Source organism: Hyperolius riggenbachi, chromosome 2, assembly GCF_040937935.1.
Source record: "Hyperolius riggenbachi isolate aHypRig1 chromosome 2, aHypRig1.pri, whole genome shotgun sequence".
NCBI lineage: Eukaryota > Metazoa > Chordata > Amphibia > Anura > Hyperoliidae > Hyperolius > Hyperolius riggenbachi.
The window spans coordinates 550,400,417-550,416,158 of record NC_090647.1 but is presented as its reverse complement, the minus strand read 5'-3'; the positions used below and the strand labels follow the sequence as shown (position 1 = coordinate 550,416,158).

The window sequence follows — 15,742 nt, the reverse complement described above, 5'->3', positions numbered from 1 at the left end:
AAAATGGAAAAAATGCACCTTTATTTCCAAATAAAATATTGGCGCCATACATTGTGATAGGGACAAAATTTAAATTGTGTCATAACTGAGACAAACAGGCAAATAAAATACATAGGTTTTAATTATGGTAGCGTGGATTATTTTAAAGCTATAATGGCCGAAAACTGAAAAATCAGGAATTTTTTAAATTTTTTTCTTATTAACCTCTTGACGACCAGCTAACGCCGATTGGCGTAAACTGGTCGTCTGCGGGTTACCATGGAAACGGCCGCTCGATCGAGCGGCCTTTCCATGTCAGTTCACGGAGGGTGTCTCCGTGAACAGCCGGAGAGGCGCCGATCGCGGCTCGCCGGCAAAATGTAAACACGTGGGGAAGAAATCCCCGCTGTTTACATCATACGACGCTGCTGCGCAGCAGCGCCGTAGGGCAGATCGGCGATCCCCGGCCTCTGATTGGCCGGGGATCGCCGGCATCTGATAGGCGGAAGCCTATCCTTCAATGCGCAGGACGGAACTCCGTCCTGCGCGTTACGGAGGGAGGGAGGGAGGTAAGGAGGCAGAGGGTGGAAATGGCTGCGGAGGGGGGCTTTGAGGAGCCCCCCCCCCCCGCAAAACGCAGATGGCCGGCGGCGATCAGACCCCCCCGGCAGGACATCCCCCTAGTGGGGAAAAAAGGGGGGAAGTCTGATCGCCCTGGCATAATACTGATCTGTGCTGCGGGCTGGAGAGCCCACGCAGCACAGATCAGGCAAATCACCCCTGGTCGGCAAGTGGTTAATCCTGTTAAAATGCATTTATAAAAAAATAATTCTAAGCAAAATGTACCACTAAAAGAAAGCCTAATTAGTGGCGGAAAAAACAAGATATAGATCAATAAATTGTGCTAAGTAGTGATAAAGTTATTAGCGAATTAATGGGAGGTGAAAATTGCTCTGATGCATAAGGTGAAAAATCCCGGCGGGCTGAAATGGTTAAGGAGATTTTGCTTTGTTATTGCGGTCATTTGGATGTCACAAAAGACAGGAAGTGGATATTCCTGCGTACTGGAAATGGATAGTATCTAGCCCCAGCCAGGAGGGAGGGACATCATAAACAGTGTTAAAGGATCAATATAGCAAAAACCGTAAGCAGTTAAAATGTGATAACAGACAGGTTTTGGGCCCGTCCATCTACTCATGGAGGATTCCAAGGGTTTTCTTTTATTTATAAAAGCATTTCCTGAACGTCAGTTTAACTGGCAAAATAGTACTGCCAAAATTATAAAATACTAGCTATCCAGTTAGACTTAGCAACTGCCATTCAGGAAGTGCTTTTGAAAATAAAGAAAACCCTGAGAATCCCCCGTGAGGAGATGGACTGGTCCAAAATCTGTCAGTTCTGTCAGATTTTAACTGCTTACTTTTTTCATTGTAGTGGTCCTTTAACTAAACTGTTAACCTTTGTTCACACACACAGATATCTACCACCACGTGTTTTTCACTGGAAACAGGACTTGCACACCAGAGCGGTAGTGTAGCTGTGGCTCTGTCTCTATTTTAGGTAAACCACTGTTGGCATGTGGCAGGATGACCCAGAATTCGCATGCACAATATTTTACTGCCGCATTTCCAGAGGCAGGATTTTCTACTCCATACCATTGGACAACTGGCAAATTAATTTTTAAATGTTTTATAGAAAGTAAAAATAAGAGTTCTAGGAAGTGACCAGCTATATTTAGCACCAGGTATAAAGTGTCGGGCGGAACCTTCAATAGTAAACATTCCACAGACACAGTGAATCCTCCAACAGCCACTTATGTCCTGCGTCTCCTCGTTATTCTTATGGAGGGAGACCTTGTAAAGAGCTTAGCGGAATACCAAAGCACACTTACAGCGTAAAGAATATTGCTCATGGAAAAGCTCAGGTGCTTAAAGTTGTAGATTGTAGATTAGAACTCTGTGGTTCATGCTATCACATCCAGCACTCTGTGCTGAAGATAACTCTTCATGACATTAGTTGTATGTTATGGATTGTTGTCCTAAAAGCAGAGGACATTTAGGCCCAGTCAGATGTCTCTCTGATGGTATTGTGTGATGGATAAGTATTTGGTTGTTTTACTCAGCATCAAGGGCACCATTAATCCTGACCAAATCGCCAATTCAGTTTTCAGAAATTCACCCACAACCTTGCAAGGAACCACCACCATGCTTCACTGTTGTCTGCAGGCATTCATTACTATACTGATCTCAGTGAACAAACTGCCTGCTGCTACTACCAAATATTTCTGATGGCACTGCTTGAACATCTGAATTTCGAAGGAGCGTAAGCATGTCTTCCTCTCGACTTTCTGCGCATAAGGTTCAGTTCTTTAAGGGCTATTTGGTAAAAAAAATTAGGTCACTAAAATATCGCGTCTAGTTAAAAATGGCGCCGGCCAAAAAATGGCGCCCCTTCTGCCCGATATATGTTTAAAACGATATTTATCGTTTTAAAGGTTAAAATAGTGCAGACCTTTTGAACGAAATTTATCGTTTTAAAACTTTTTTTTTTGTCCTGCCTGAACGATATTTATCGTTTTAACCCCTGCTTTGCTGCTGTTTGGAAAATATCTGCCTGCCGGCTTTAATGTTTAATAGCAAAGCCCCCTTAAAAGCTAAAAACACCATATTTGCAGGGAATGTTAAGAAGAAAATTGTGAACAAGAGGAAAAAAAAATCTTTCAAAAAGACCTTATAGTTTTTGAGAAAATCGATTTTGAATATTCTTCTTCTGACCGTGGGAAAATTAAACGCCCGCCGACTTTAGCGGTTAATAGCAAAGCCCCTTTAAATGCCAGAAACACCAAATGTGTAGGGAATGTTAAGAAAAATAGTGGGAACACGAAGAAAAAAAAATTGTTCAAAAAGACCTTATAGTTTTTGAGAAAATCGATTTTAAATCTTCAAAGGAAATGTATCTATTTAAATCGCGTACTGACATTCCCGTGGAAACTTTTTCCGCCGACTTTAGCAGTTAATAGCAAAGTCCCCTTAAATCCTAGCAACACCAAATTTGCAGGATATGTTAAAAAGATACTGGGAAACAATATTTCAAAAAAAAAAATTGAAAAATTGTATTTATTTTTTTTTTAAATTAAATTTTTTGGGTTATGTTCAGAGTGTGGGAAAAGTTTTGAAAAAAATGACGTGGGGTCCCCCCTCCCGAGCCTCTGTAACCCCTTGTCTCCCATGCAGGCTGGGATAGCCAGAATGCGGAGCCCCGGCCGACTGGGGCTTCGCACCCTGAGCTATACCAGCCCGCATGGTCCATGGTATGGGGGGGCTTCGGGGGGGAGGGGCGGCCAAGCCTTCCCCTCCCCCCCAGAGCCCTTGTCCAATCCATGGACAAGGGGCTCTTCCCCACCTCCGGTGCCCCAGGAGGAGGTGGGGGCGACGACTCCCTGGGGGGGGGGTGGTTCATGGTGGCATCTGGGAGTCCCATTTAAGAAGGGGAACCCAGATGCCTGCCCCCCTCCCAGGAGAAATGAGTATAGGGGTGCAGGAGTACCCCTTACCCATTTCCATAAAGGGTTAAATGAAATAAAAACACAACCACGAGAAAAGTCCTTTAATGTTCTAAATTAACCAGAAATACTTACCTGTACCTTTAAGAAAAAAATCCCACGCCAATCAGGTCCCACGACAGTATCCTCTATCTTGCGATCTTCTGATACATGTTGATTGAAGATCTCCGCCGCTCCGACGCCACACACGCCGCCTCCGCCGCACTGCTCTCAGCTATACTAAGTATAGCTGAGAGTTGCGTCTATATAGACGCATTAGCGCTAGCTGCCGCTGCCCTCCCTGCCTCCCCCCACCTGTCACCCTCACCCATGCTGGCACCCAATGCACCCATGGGTGCCAGCATGGGTGAGGGTGACAGGTGGGGGGAGGCAGGGAGGGCAGCGGCAGCTAGCGCTAATGCGTCTATATAGATGCATAGACGCAACTCTCAGCTATACTAAGTATAGCTGAGAACAAAAAGCATCTTTAAATTTTGGCTCCAAGGCTCCCCATTGGTTCCTTATCGACCAATGGGGATCCTCCTGATCCCCATTGGTCTGTTAAGGAACCAATGGGGACCATTGGAGCTAAAATTTAAAGATGCTTTTTGCTCTTAGCTATACTAAGTATAGCTAAGAGCAGTGCAGCGGAGGCGGCGTGTGTGGCGTCGGGGCGGCGGAGATCTTCAATCAACATGTAACTGAAGGTCGCAAGATAGAGGATACTGTCGTGGGACCTAATTGACGTGGGATTTTTTCTTAAAGGTACAGGTAAGTATTTCTGGTTAATTTAGAACATTAAAGGACTTTTCTCGTGGTTGTGTTTTTATTTCATTTAACCCTTTATGGAAATGGGTAAGGGGTACTCCTGCACCCCTATACTCATTTCTCCTGGGAGGGGGGCAGCCATCTGGGTTCCCCTTCTTAAAGGGGACTCCCAGATGCCACCATGAACCCCCCCCCCCAGGGAGTCGTCGCCCCCACCTCCTCCTGGGGCACCGGAGGTGGGGAAGAGCCCCTTGTCCATGGATTGGACAAGGGCTCCGGGGGGGAGGGGAAGGCTTGGCCACCCCTCCCCCCCGAAGCCCCCCCATACCATGGACCATGCGGGCTGGTATAGCTCAGGGTGCGAAGCCCCAGTCGGCCGGGGCTCCGCATTCTGGCTATCCCAGCCTGCATGGGAGACAAGGGGTTACAGAGGCTCGGGAGGGGGGACCCCACGTCATTTTTTTCAAAACTTTTCCCACACTCTGAACATAACCCAAAAAATTTAATTTAAAAAAAAAATAAATACAATTTTTCTATTTTTTTTTTTTGAAATATTGTTTCCCAGTATCTTTTTAACATATCCTGCAAATTTGGTGTTGCTAGGATTTAAGGGGACTTTGCTATTAACTGCTAAAGTCGGCGGAAAAAGTTTCCACGGGAATGTCAGTACGCGATTTAAATAGATACATTTCCTTTGAAGATTTAAAATCGATTTTCTCAAAAACTATAAGGTCTTTTTGAACAATTTTTTTTTCTTCGTGTTCCCACTATTTTTCTTAACATTCCCTACACATTTGGTGTTTCTGACATTTAAAGGGGCTTTGCTAATAACCGCTAAAGTTGGTGGGCGTTTAATTTTCCCACGGTCAGAAGAAGAATATTCAAAATCGATTTTCTCAAAAACTATAAGGTCTTTTTGAAAGATTTTTTTTCCTCTTGTTCACAATTTTCTTCTTAACATTCCCTGCAAATTTGGTGTTTTTAGCTTTTAAGGGGGCTTTGCTATTAAACATTAAAGCCGGCGGGCAGATATTTTCCAAACGGCAGCAAAGCAGGGGTTAAAACGATAAATATCGTTTGGGAGCAATACAAATATAAATATAAACGATAAATATCGTTTTTAAAGCCGGCGCCATTTTTTAGCTGTCAAAAACGAAAAAATAACTAGTGATAATGGTTCTCTATGGGGCGCCGTTTTTTAACTAGGATAACTGGCGCCATTTTTAACGGACCCCAAAATATCGCATTCTGCTTGGCCGAATGTCAGACAGGGAACAGCGTCTACTTAGGGTACGTACAGACATACGATAACGATCGTTCGTTCTGAACGACGAACGATGTTAAAGGAGGTATCGGCCGATGATCGTTTGAAGAAAGGCCACTTTGAACATCGTTCGTGTATGAACAATCTTGGAACGAGCGTTGCGTGCGCAACATGATGTATAAACTGATTTCAAACACAAGTGTCAAAAAGAACTGTTTGAGCATGTGCAAAGCTTTGAGAACGAATGATCAACGACCGATCGTTGTACAGACATTACTTTTTGAACGATGGTCATTGGAAAAGATCTGGCAGAATGGATCGTTCTTTACCAACGACATATCTCGTTGGTCGGTTGTTTTAATGATCGTTTGTGCACTTTTTACGAACGATCGTCGGGCAATGCCGTCGGTAACGATCGTTTTAAACGACTATGTCTGTACGCACCCTTACATGGTGTTCCCTGAAGGCCTGTTTTTGGTGGAGCGATGCGACACAAGGCAACGCTAACGCCAATATACAGCCTCTGCCTATTCGCAGAGCTTCAAGGAATTAAAGAGGAACTGTAGTGAAAATATCAATGAATTAAATTGCTTATTTTTTTACAATATTCATTTATAGATTATTTAGTCAATGTTTGAACATTGTAAAGTCTTTCCTCTCCCTGATTTACATTCTGAAATGTGTTACAGGTGGTGACAATCTAGTCCTGCTAGGTGATCTGTGCGGAATGTACGTTACTGAGAGTTCTATTACTTGCTTGGCATTTGGAAAAAGCTGTTATTTCCCACAATGCAACGGGGTTCACAGACAGCAAACTGTCAGGACCGTGGTCCTGACATCACACTGTGGGAGGGGTTTCACCACAATATCAGCCATACAGACCCCCCGATTATCTATTTGAGAAAAGGCAAAGTTTTCCTGCGGCAAAGGGGGGATCAGCTACTCATTGGAACGAAGTTCAATCCTGAGTTAAAGTTCCTCTTTAAAAAAGTGACCCAGAGACGAAGCACCCTCCTGTATTTTACCATATAGATCAGTGGGAACATTAGAGAAAACACCTACCCTGCTCTCTGTTTCAGCCTTCACTTCTCAGCCTGCTTGTTATCAGCCCTGATAAAATCCCCCACTGAGCATTCAGTCTGGCTTTGCTCAGGAATCCTTATAGCTGAGTCTGTCTTCTCTGATGTCGTTTCAAGCCCAAGCCTGCCCCCTTCTGGCTCTGCTTTCCTGTTCTGTATACTTACAGCATCACAGAGAGCTGTGATGAGATGGGAGGAGCTGCTAATGTAAGGGTATATTGAAAAACAGTTTATTAATCTATATTTGTGAGTCATAAGAGATTTTTAGAAATGATGATTTAATTTTGCACACAGACCACTAAATAATATGCTTTTCTGATTAACTGTGTTTTGTAAGGAGTTTTAGTAAAAAGAAACAAACACAAAAAACGGCACACCAGAGCGGCGAAAATACCAGGTATAGTATTTATTTTGTCAAATCTATCGGGGGATATGTTTATTTTGTGCCAAATAGTTCATCTCTGGTTTCCTTTAACCGTAAATGTATGTAAATTTCTAACTTCAACAATTCCCTACGTTCTGCAGTACTTGGTCAAGTTGGCCATTTAAGACATCTGAAAAACAGATGAGTGACTGTTAATGTAGATGTCTGAGTGAGTGAGCAGGCATTGCCATTACCCCTATTGCACACTCTCTAGTCCACATAGTCATTGATGTCTAAGAGAAAAGATGAGAAGTAAACCTTCAATCATAACTATTACACAGCAAATAACAGCTGTGCGGTGTGCAGTGATGGCCAATGCCGAAATGAATATTAGTAGTGACTGTACCAAAATGGTTATAGCCAGAGGCCCTGCCTTGAGTCTACCCACCCTTTGTCAATGCCTTGTGCCTCCCTATCACCCTGTGAGTCACCGCACAGCTCTCAGCGATGTCGGCTCAACAGCAACACTCAAATACCTAAAATGCTTCTAGTCCTATTCTTTTGGAGCCGAGAACAGGTTCAGCCAGGTAGAGGAGGGGAGGACGGGCGACAGGGCCCCGCCAATCACATGATCTAATCCTGAGAGATCTGTCACTAAGTTGTGGCTGAAGTGTGGAGGACTGGTGGATGTTATCTCGGCGCAGCTGGAAGATCTGGTAAGATCCTTATCTCTTGGCTGAGTATTCCATAACAAAGAGTCTCAAAACAATGTGTTATCTTGTTGTGTACTATACTGTGTCCTGAGCAGCAGCATTTGAGGATTACCGGTCGTGACTTTTGTCTTTTTTTCACCATTGATGTTATTAACATGAACAATTAGGTTTCTTGACACACTCCAATGAGTTCTGGTTCACCATGAGCTTGCTGGTTAGTTTGTACCTCTGTTTGGCAACTCTTTGTTTTTATTCCATGACTAGAATGGGATGATTGACTACAATGACTGGCAGTCTCTGCCTATAGGCACGTTATGGATCTAGCTACAGTATAGCATTTGGAATATTTTAAAAAATAATTTTGGTATTTCCGTCTCTGTACTTTGTACTGTCAAATTCAAAATAGGACATTTGGGCACGGCAGAAGTTTGGATGCCCTGTAGACACCCATTTTAATGGTGGCTATAAATGGAAATTGGGGCACTAGGGGTGCCGGGACCACCTGCTATACAGATTGTGGCTACAAATAGCTGGAGCCTTTTATTGGAACTTTCAGTGGCCAAATTTTCATTTATAGCCACTATGCCACTAGGCATTGGAGGGGTGGTTGGTTAAGGGTAGGCATCGGTTGGGGGTCGGTGAGGGTTAGGCATTAGTAGGGTGTCTGTTAGGTTTAGGCATCGGTGGTGGGGAGTTTGGCTAGGGTTAGGCATCGGTGGGGGTCCCAGTTAGGGTTAGGCTTCAGAGGTGAAGTTGGGTAAGTGTAGGCATCGGTGGGGGTAGTTAGGGTTAGGCATCAGTAGGAGGTTTGCTAGGGTTAGGCATGGCTGGTGGTAGGTATGATAGGGGTATGATAGGGTTAGACATCAGTGGGGGTCCCAGTTAGGCTTCGGAGGTGGGGTTGGTTAAGGGTAGGCATTGGTGAAGGGTCGGTTATGGTTAGTCAGTAGGGGGTTGCCTAGGGTTAGGCATTTGTGGGGGGTGGCTAGGGTTAGGCTTCGGTGGGGGGATCAGTTAGGGTAAGGCATCAGAGGGGTTGGTTAGGGTTAGGCATTGGTGATAGGGGAGTGGCTAGGGTTAGGCTTCGGTGGGGCGGTTGGTTAGGCATCAGTAGGGGGTTGGTTTGGGTTAGGCATCAGTGGTGGTGGGGGTTGGCTAGGGTTACGCTTCGATGGGGGTCCAAGTTAGGGTTAGGCATCGGAGGGAGGGGCTAGTTAGTTAGGGTCAGGAATCAGTAGTGGGAATGCTGGAGTAAAAATAGGGCTAGGTTTCGCAATAGTAAAATATCAGTAAAATTCACAATCGATTTTACCCCTGCCCAATAGTAGAATGCTAAAAAGGACCAAAAAAGTGTCTTTGGAAATCAGAAATTGGAAGCATTGGCGGAAAAATGGAATATCCACATTTCCGACCATCCCTAATGTAGGGGGAAGGATCTGGATCCCATAGAGACGAGTTCCCCAACCCAGTCCCACAGTACTTTATTTATAGGAGACCACAAACATGCACAGGGGAGGTAATTAGTGTCTCAGCAGAGCTGAGAAAACATGCACTGCTGGTGGGCCTTGAGGACAGGGTTGGGGAACACTGCTAGAGACTTTGCGGTTCTCTCTTCATCCCGTCATTCCACCCCAGGACCCGGTAAAGTTCATTGGTTATCTTGGACGAATACCTCTTTGGTTCTCCTCTGAAGTCTTTGGAAGTCCCCAAGTGCTTCCAAAGACGAGCTCTGCACCCACGAGCATGTGTGCAGTATGGGGCCGCTCGTCTTCAGATGTACTCAGGAACACGAGCACTTCTGAAGGTTTCCAAGGAGTCTTGAAAGAACCAAATTTGCACAGAGAGAGGACTGGAAAAGGCTATAACTCCTTCCTTTTTTTTTTTTTTTTAGCTCACTTCACATGTGATTTAGTGACAACATTGCTAATGTGTGTACGTCTGTCACTTGGACCATTGTCCCACCCACTGAAAAAATGTAGTTGGTGGGAAGAGCTGAGAGGATGATGATCACACGGGGAGTTTACTGCTGTCTGTGTCTCCATTGGGGCCATTTTTCCTCACTTCCTGTTTCCGGGACCTCAGTCCATCTCCGTGGCTTTGATACAATTCTTGGTGGTCAAGCAGGCAGGAAATGAGGGCCAGCCATGAAATCTTCACATCTGACCCCTTTCTGTTCTATTTAAAGCTAAAACAGAGTAATTTCCGGGAGAGATATATCAGCATTGAAGAATGGAAAGGATGATGTGTGCTCTGCCCATCTGGTTGTGTAAGTCCAGCTTTGTTCTGATGCCTTCTTCTTCTGACGGAGGGCTGGAGGCTGTTTTGCGTGTGTCGTCTGGGAGGGGCACTTCATAGCTTCTGCTATATGTGTCATACCTGATAGAGAAGCAGAGACTGTGACAACACAAGCCTGGAGCTCTCCTGCCTCTGGGCTGTGAGCCGCTCAATATTACTGACCTTTCTGAACATTCGTGTGCAGTGTCAAGTTGCTCTGACTATATATATGCATATTATACTCTGGCAGTGGCCGCTGCAACTTAAATATTTTTTTTTTAAAGGGAAGGGGGTGGGGGGGCACAAAGGGGACACGATGGCTGGCTGGTGGGGCCCATTTGGCAAAGTTTGTATGGTGAGCTTTTGCCTAACTCCAGTGATAAAATTAAGGCTTACTAATTCAGCAATGATAGGAACCAAATGTAAACATCACAAGCAGAACTCAGAGGCTTTTGAGCAGAGCAGATTGTCCAAATAATGGTGCTATTATGGAAGACAAGTTACCTACAGATGTACTTGGCTAGTTTCCTGGCATGCTTTGATCCTTACTTGCTAGCAAGCTGCTCCTGTGTGGTCAGATCACAGAGAAATCATTCCGGCCCCCAGCCTATGTCTCACTACTCAACAAGCAAGGGGAGGGGAGGGGAGAGGCAGGAGGAAAAACAGTGAGTGTTCAGCTTGTAAGACTTCGTCAGACTCTATTCCTGTTGACTGACAACGTTAGAACATACAACCAGAAGGAGATGGAGAGAAATGCAAATATAAGTGTCATCCAGACCAGACACATTCATTACAAGGGATCTTGCAAGGATTGTGCGGTATTTATGTCAAATAGATAAGACCCTTGGTCATTTACAGACACTATCCTGTTCTCTGTTCAATGCTGGAGCTTGGAAACAGTTATCTGCGTGTTATTGAGCGGGGATGGGGGGGGGGGGGGTCACTCAGGGGGGAAAAGTGATTCAGTTCCCACGGGGTGCTCCAGTGTAGCTCCGCCAATGTACTTTGGTCTTTGGATGGCATCTATCATCTAGGATCAGTAAGATAATGTATCATTCCACATATTTAAGCAACGCCCCAGTTTTACGGAACTCAGGCAGCCAGAAGTCTCATCTAAACGACATGCCTGAGGGGGAGAACAGGGCTGATCCTTTGGGGCAGGGATGCTCATTTGGATTCCATGGAATTTAAATTTCCGCATTTCCAATCTGAACTCGGAACTCTGCGGTGAACCGATTTACAGCCATTCGGAGTCCATCTACAGAACTCGAAAGCATTGGAACAGTCAGAGAATGCAGCATTTTTTTGCACAAAAATCGGATTACCGCGGTAATTTTAGATCAATCTCGACAATTTTTTGCCATTTTTTGCATTCTCTGAAATTAAAAAAATCAGTATTGGCGGAAATCAGCATTTTCAACGGGATCGGAAATGGGCATCGAAAATGGGAAACGAGCGTTTCCGACCGTATCTATTTTGGGGGTTTTCAGAGCAGAAACTACTCACCAATCATTAAAGTGCTATCCGCAACACATTTTGAGGCAGGCTTCACACTGCAGATTGGCAGTGCGGCCACCACACGGCCAAAAACAGGCCATCGGGGATTACCACATTAGTACGTGGTAATCCCCATCGGTCATGCGGCCAAACAGGAAGTGGCATTCACTTCCTGTTTGTCAATCAATGACGTGGCACGGAAGCGTATTACTAAAATATGCTTCTGCACATGCGTGACGCTAAAAACTGTGGCAGGTTTTTTAAATACACGCCCATTACCATAGACTTACATGACTTCTGGTCTGACGCAGATCGCCGCAGGAGCCACCCGGTAACTTGGTATGAACGCTTGTTCCTCAGACTTTCATTAGTCTGAGGATTGCGGTAAATGTACCACACCGCACCCCCTCCCCAGTGTGAAAGGGCCCAGAAGCTTCTGCTGCTCTAGGGGATGGTTAGTGCTATTCTACTGCCGGTTCAAGCAACCGGCAAACACATGTATCCAGTATCAGGCAATACCCACCCATGCTGGATACCAGGGACTTTGCTGTATCTCACAAAAGTGATGACGGTGCAAAACCTACCTCCAAGACCAACACCGCCTTGCTAAAGAAACTGAGGATAAAGGTGCTGGACTGGCCAAGCATGTGTCCAAACCTAAACCCTAAAGCATCTGTGGGGAATCCTCAAACAGAAGGTGGAGTAGAACAAGGTCTCTAACATCCACCAGCTTCATTATGGAGGAGTAGAAGAGGATTCCAGTGGCAACTTTCTAGTAAAAGCCATGCCCTAGAGTGTACATGTCAAACTCCGGCCCACGGGTCAAATTTGGCCCCCAAGTGGTTTCCCCACTTTGCATTATGTTTGGCCCCTCTAGACCACTAGCCATGCTATACTGGAGGTAAAGCCCTAGATCACCAGGGAAGCTATATGGGTGAGGGAGGGATAAAGCACTAAACACCAGGGAGCTTTATAGGCAAGGGAAGGTGGTAACTAGACAGCCGGGAACAGTATAGGTGAGGGAAGAGACACTAGACACCAGGGAACTGTATAGGGGAGGGAGGAGGGCCACTAGCCACCAGGGAACTGTATAGGGGAGGGAGGAGGGCCACTAGACACCAGGGAACTGTATAGGGGAGGGAGGAGAGCCACTAGACACCAGGGAACCGTATAGGGGAGGGAGGATGGCCACTAGACACCAGGGAACTGTATAGGGAAGGGAGGAGGGCCACTAGACACCAGGGAACTGTATAGGGGAGGGTATACAATAAACAGAGGCGCCAAAAGTATAAGATTAGATTAAATGAGCTTAAAAACCAACTTAAATGGCAAAATTGAAGGAGGAAGTGGTGGTCTTACCTCCCTCAAGCAGACATGACAACGACTGCGACTCAGACAGTCAAACACATTTATTAGGAACTCCAAAAAGAAATGCAACGCGTTTCGCAGGTTCAACCCCGCTTCATCAGGCAATATAGGGAGGAGTATCAAACAATCTGCACAAGGATTCAAATTAAGCGCCTCTGCTTAATTTAGACAGAGGCGCTTAATTTGAATCCTTGTGCAGATTGTTTGATACTCCTCCCTATATTGCCTGATGAAGCAGGGTTGAACCTGCGAAACGCGTTGCATTTCTTTTTGGAGTTCCTAATAAATGTGTTTGACTGTCTGAATCGCAGTCGTTGTCGTGTCTGCTTGAGGGAGGTAAGACCACCACTTCCACTTTCAATTTTGCCATTTAAGTTGGTTTTTAAGCTCATTTAATCTAATCTTATACTTTTGGCGCCTCTGTTCATTGTATACAATTTTGAGTCCACCCTTGGTGGAGGGTTGCTACCCTTTCTTCCTGTCTACAGAGAGCGACTTCTTAATCCTGAGTGGGGTCAGGACAATCTCCCCACCTGCCTTTACAGTGGTTGCCTGCTGGTGACCCTGACTTGTGAGTATCTAGCAATACAAACTTATTGCCACCTTGTCCAGTACGAATTACACTATTGGGGCTCTTGGTGTTCCCTGTTTGTATAGGGGAGGGAGGAGGCACTAGACACCAGGGAACTGTATAGGCAAGGGAAGGTGGTCACTATACAGCCGGGAATAGTATAGGTGAGGGAAGAGGCACTAGACACCAGGGAACTGTATAGGGGAGGGAGGATGGCCACTAGACACCAGGGAACTGTATAGGGGAGGGAGGAGGGCCACTAGACACCAGGGAACTGTATAGGGGAGGGAGGAGGGCCACTAGACACCAGGGAACTGTATAGGGGAGGGAGGAGGGCCACTAGACACCAGGGAACTGTATAGGGGAGGGAGGATGGCCACTAGACACCAGGGAACTGTATAGGGGAGGGAGGAGGGCCACTAGACACCAGGGAACTGTATAGGGGAGGGAGGAGGCACTAGACACAAGGGAACTGTATAGGGGAGGGAGGAGGCACTAGACACAAGGGAACTGTATAGGGGAGGGAGGATGGCCACTAGACACCAGGGAACTGTATAGGGGAGGGAGGATGGCCACTAGACACCAGGGAACTGTATAGGGGAAGGAGGAGGCCCAGTAGACACCAGGAAACTGTATAGGGGAGGGAGGATGGCCACTAGACACCAGGGAACTGTATAGGGGAGGGAGGAGGGCCACTAGACACTAAGGAACTGTATAGGGGAGGGAGGATGGCCACTAGACACCAGGGAACTGTATAGGGGAGGGAGGAGGGCCACTAGACACCAGGGAACTGTATAGGGGAGGGAGGAGGGCCACTAGACACCAGGGAACTGTATAGGGGAGGGAGGAGGGTCACTAGACACCAGGGAACCGTATAGGGGAGGGAGGATGGCCACTACACACCAGGGAACTGTATAGGGGAGGGAGGAGGGCCACTAGACACCAGGGAACTGTATAAGGGAGGGAGGAGGCACTAGACACCAGGGAACTGTATAGGGGAGGGAGGAGGGCCACTAGACACCAGGGAACTGTATAGGGGAAGAAGGAGGCCCACTAGACACCAGGGAACTGTATAGGGGAGGGAGGATGGCCACTAGACACCAGAGAACTGTATAGGGTAAGGAGGAGGCCCACTAGACACCAGGAAACTGTATAGGGGAGGGAGGATGGCCACTAGACACCAGGGAACTGTATAGGGGAGGGAGGAGGGCCACTAGACACCAGGGAACTGTATAGGGGAGGGAGGATGGCCACTAGACACCAGGGAACTGTATAGGGGAGGAAGGAGGGCCACTAGACACCAGGGAACTGTATAGGGGGGGGAGGAGGGCCACTAGACACCAGGGAACCGTATAGGGGAGGGAGGATGGCCACTAGACACCAGGGAACTGTATAGGGGAGGGAGGATGGCCACTAGACACCAGGGAACTGTATAGGGGAAGGAGGAGGCCCAGTAGACACCAGGAAACTGTATAGGGGAGGGAGGATGGCCACTAGACACCAGGGAACTGTATAGGGGAGGGAGGAGGGCCACTAGACACTAAGGAACTGTATAGGGGAGGGAGGATGGCCACTAGACACCAGGGAACTGTATAGGGGAGGGAGGAGGGCCACTAGACACCAGGGAACTGTATAGGGGAGGGAGGAGGGCCACTAGACACCAGGGAACTGTATAGGGGAGGGAGGAGGGTCACTAGACACCAGGGAACCGTATAGGGGAGGGAGGATGGCCACTACACACCAGGGAACTGTATAGGGGAGGGAGGAGGGCCACTAGACACCAGGGAACTGTATAAGGGAGGGAGGAGGCACTAGACACCAGGGAACTGTATAGGGGAGGGAGGAGGGCCACTAGACACCAGGGAACTGTATAGGGGAGGAAGGAGGCCCACTAGACACCAGGGAACTGTATAGGGGAGGGAGGATGGCCACTAGACACCAGAGAACTGTATAGGGTAAGGAGGAGGCCCACTAGACACCAGGAAACTGTATAGGGGAGGGAGGATGGCCACTAGACACCAGGGAACTGTATAGGGGAGGGAGGAGGGCCACTAGACACCAGGGAACTGTATAGGGGAGGGAGGATGTCACTAGACACCAGGGAACTGTATAGGGGAGGAAGGAGGGCCACTAGACACCAGGGAACTGTATAGGGGAGGGAGGAGGGCCACTAGACACCAGGGAACCGTATAGGGGAGGGAGGATGGCCACTAGACACCAGGGAACTGTATAGGGGAGGGAGGAGGGCCACTAGACACCAGGGAACTGTATAGACAAGGGAAGGTGGTCACAATACAGCCGGGAATAGTATAGGTGAGGGAAGA

General features: G+C 47.0%; 2 protein-coding genes across 2 annotated transcripts in view; both read left to right on the top strand.

Annotated features, from left to right (window-relative positions):
* LOC137545287 (uroplakin-1b-like) overlaps positions 1-9,530 on the top strand; it is a 28,151-nt gene extending 18,621 nt beyond the window's left edge. Inside the window, exon 8 of the mRNA XM_068266400.1 lies at positions 9,402-9,530. Coding sequence (XP_068122501.1) covers positions 9,402-9,530 — 129 coding nt within the window. The remainder of the gene's footprint in view (positions 1-9,401) is intronic.
* The window catches only part of LOC137545120 (uroplakin-1b-like), a 52,501-nt gene continuing 44,354 nt past the window's right edge, over positions 7,596-15,742 (top strand). Inside the window, exon 1 of the mRNA XM_068266230.1 lies at positions 7,596-7,711. The gene's annotated coding sequence lies outside the window, so the exon portion shown is untranslated. The remainder of the gene's footprint in view (positions 7,712-15,742) is intronic.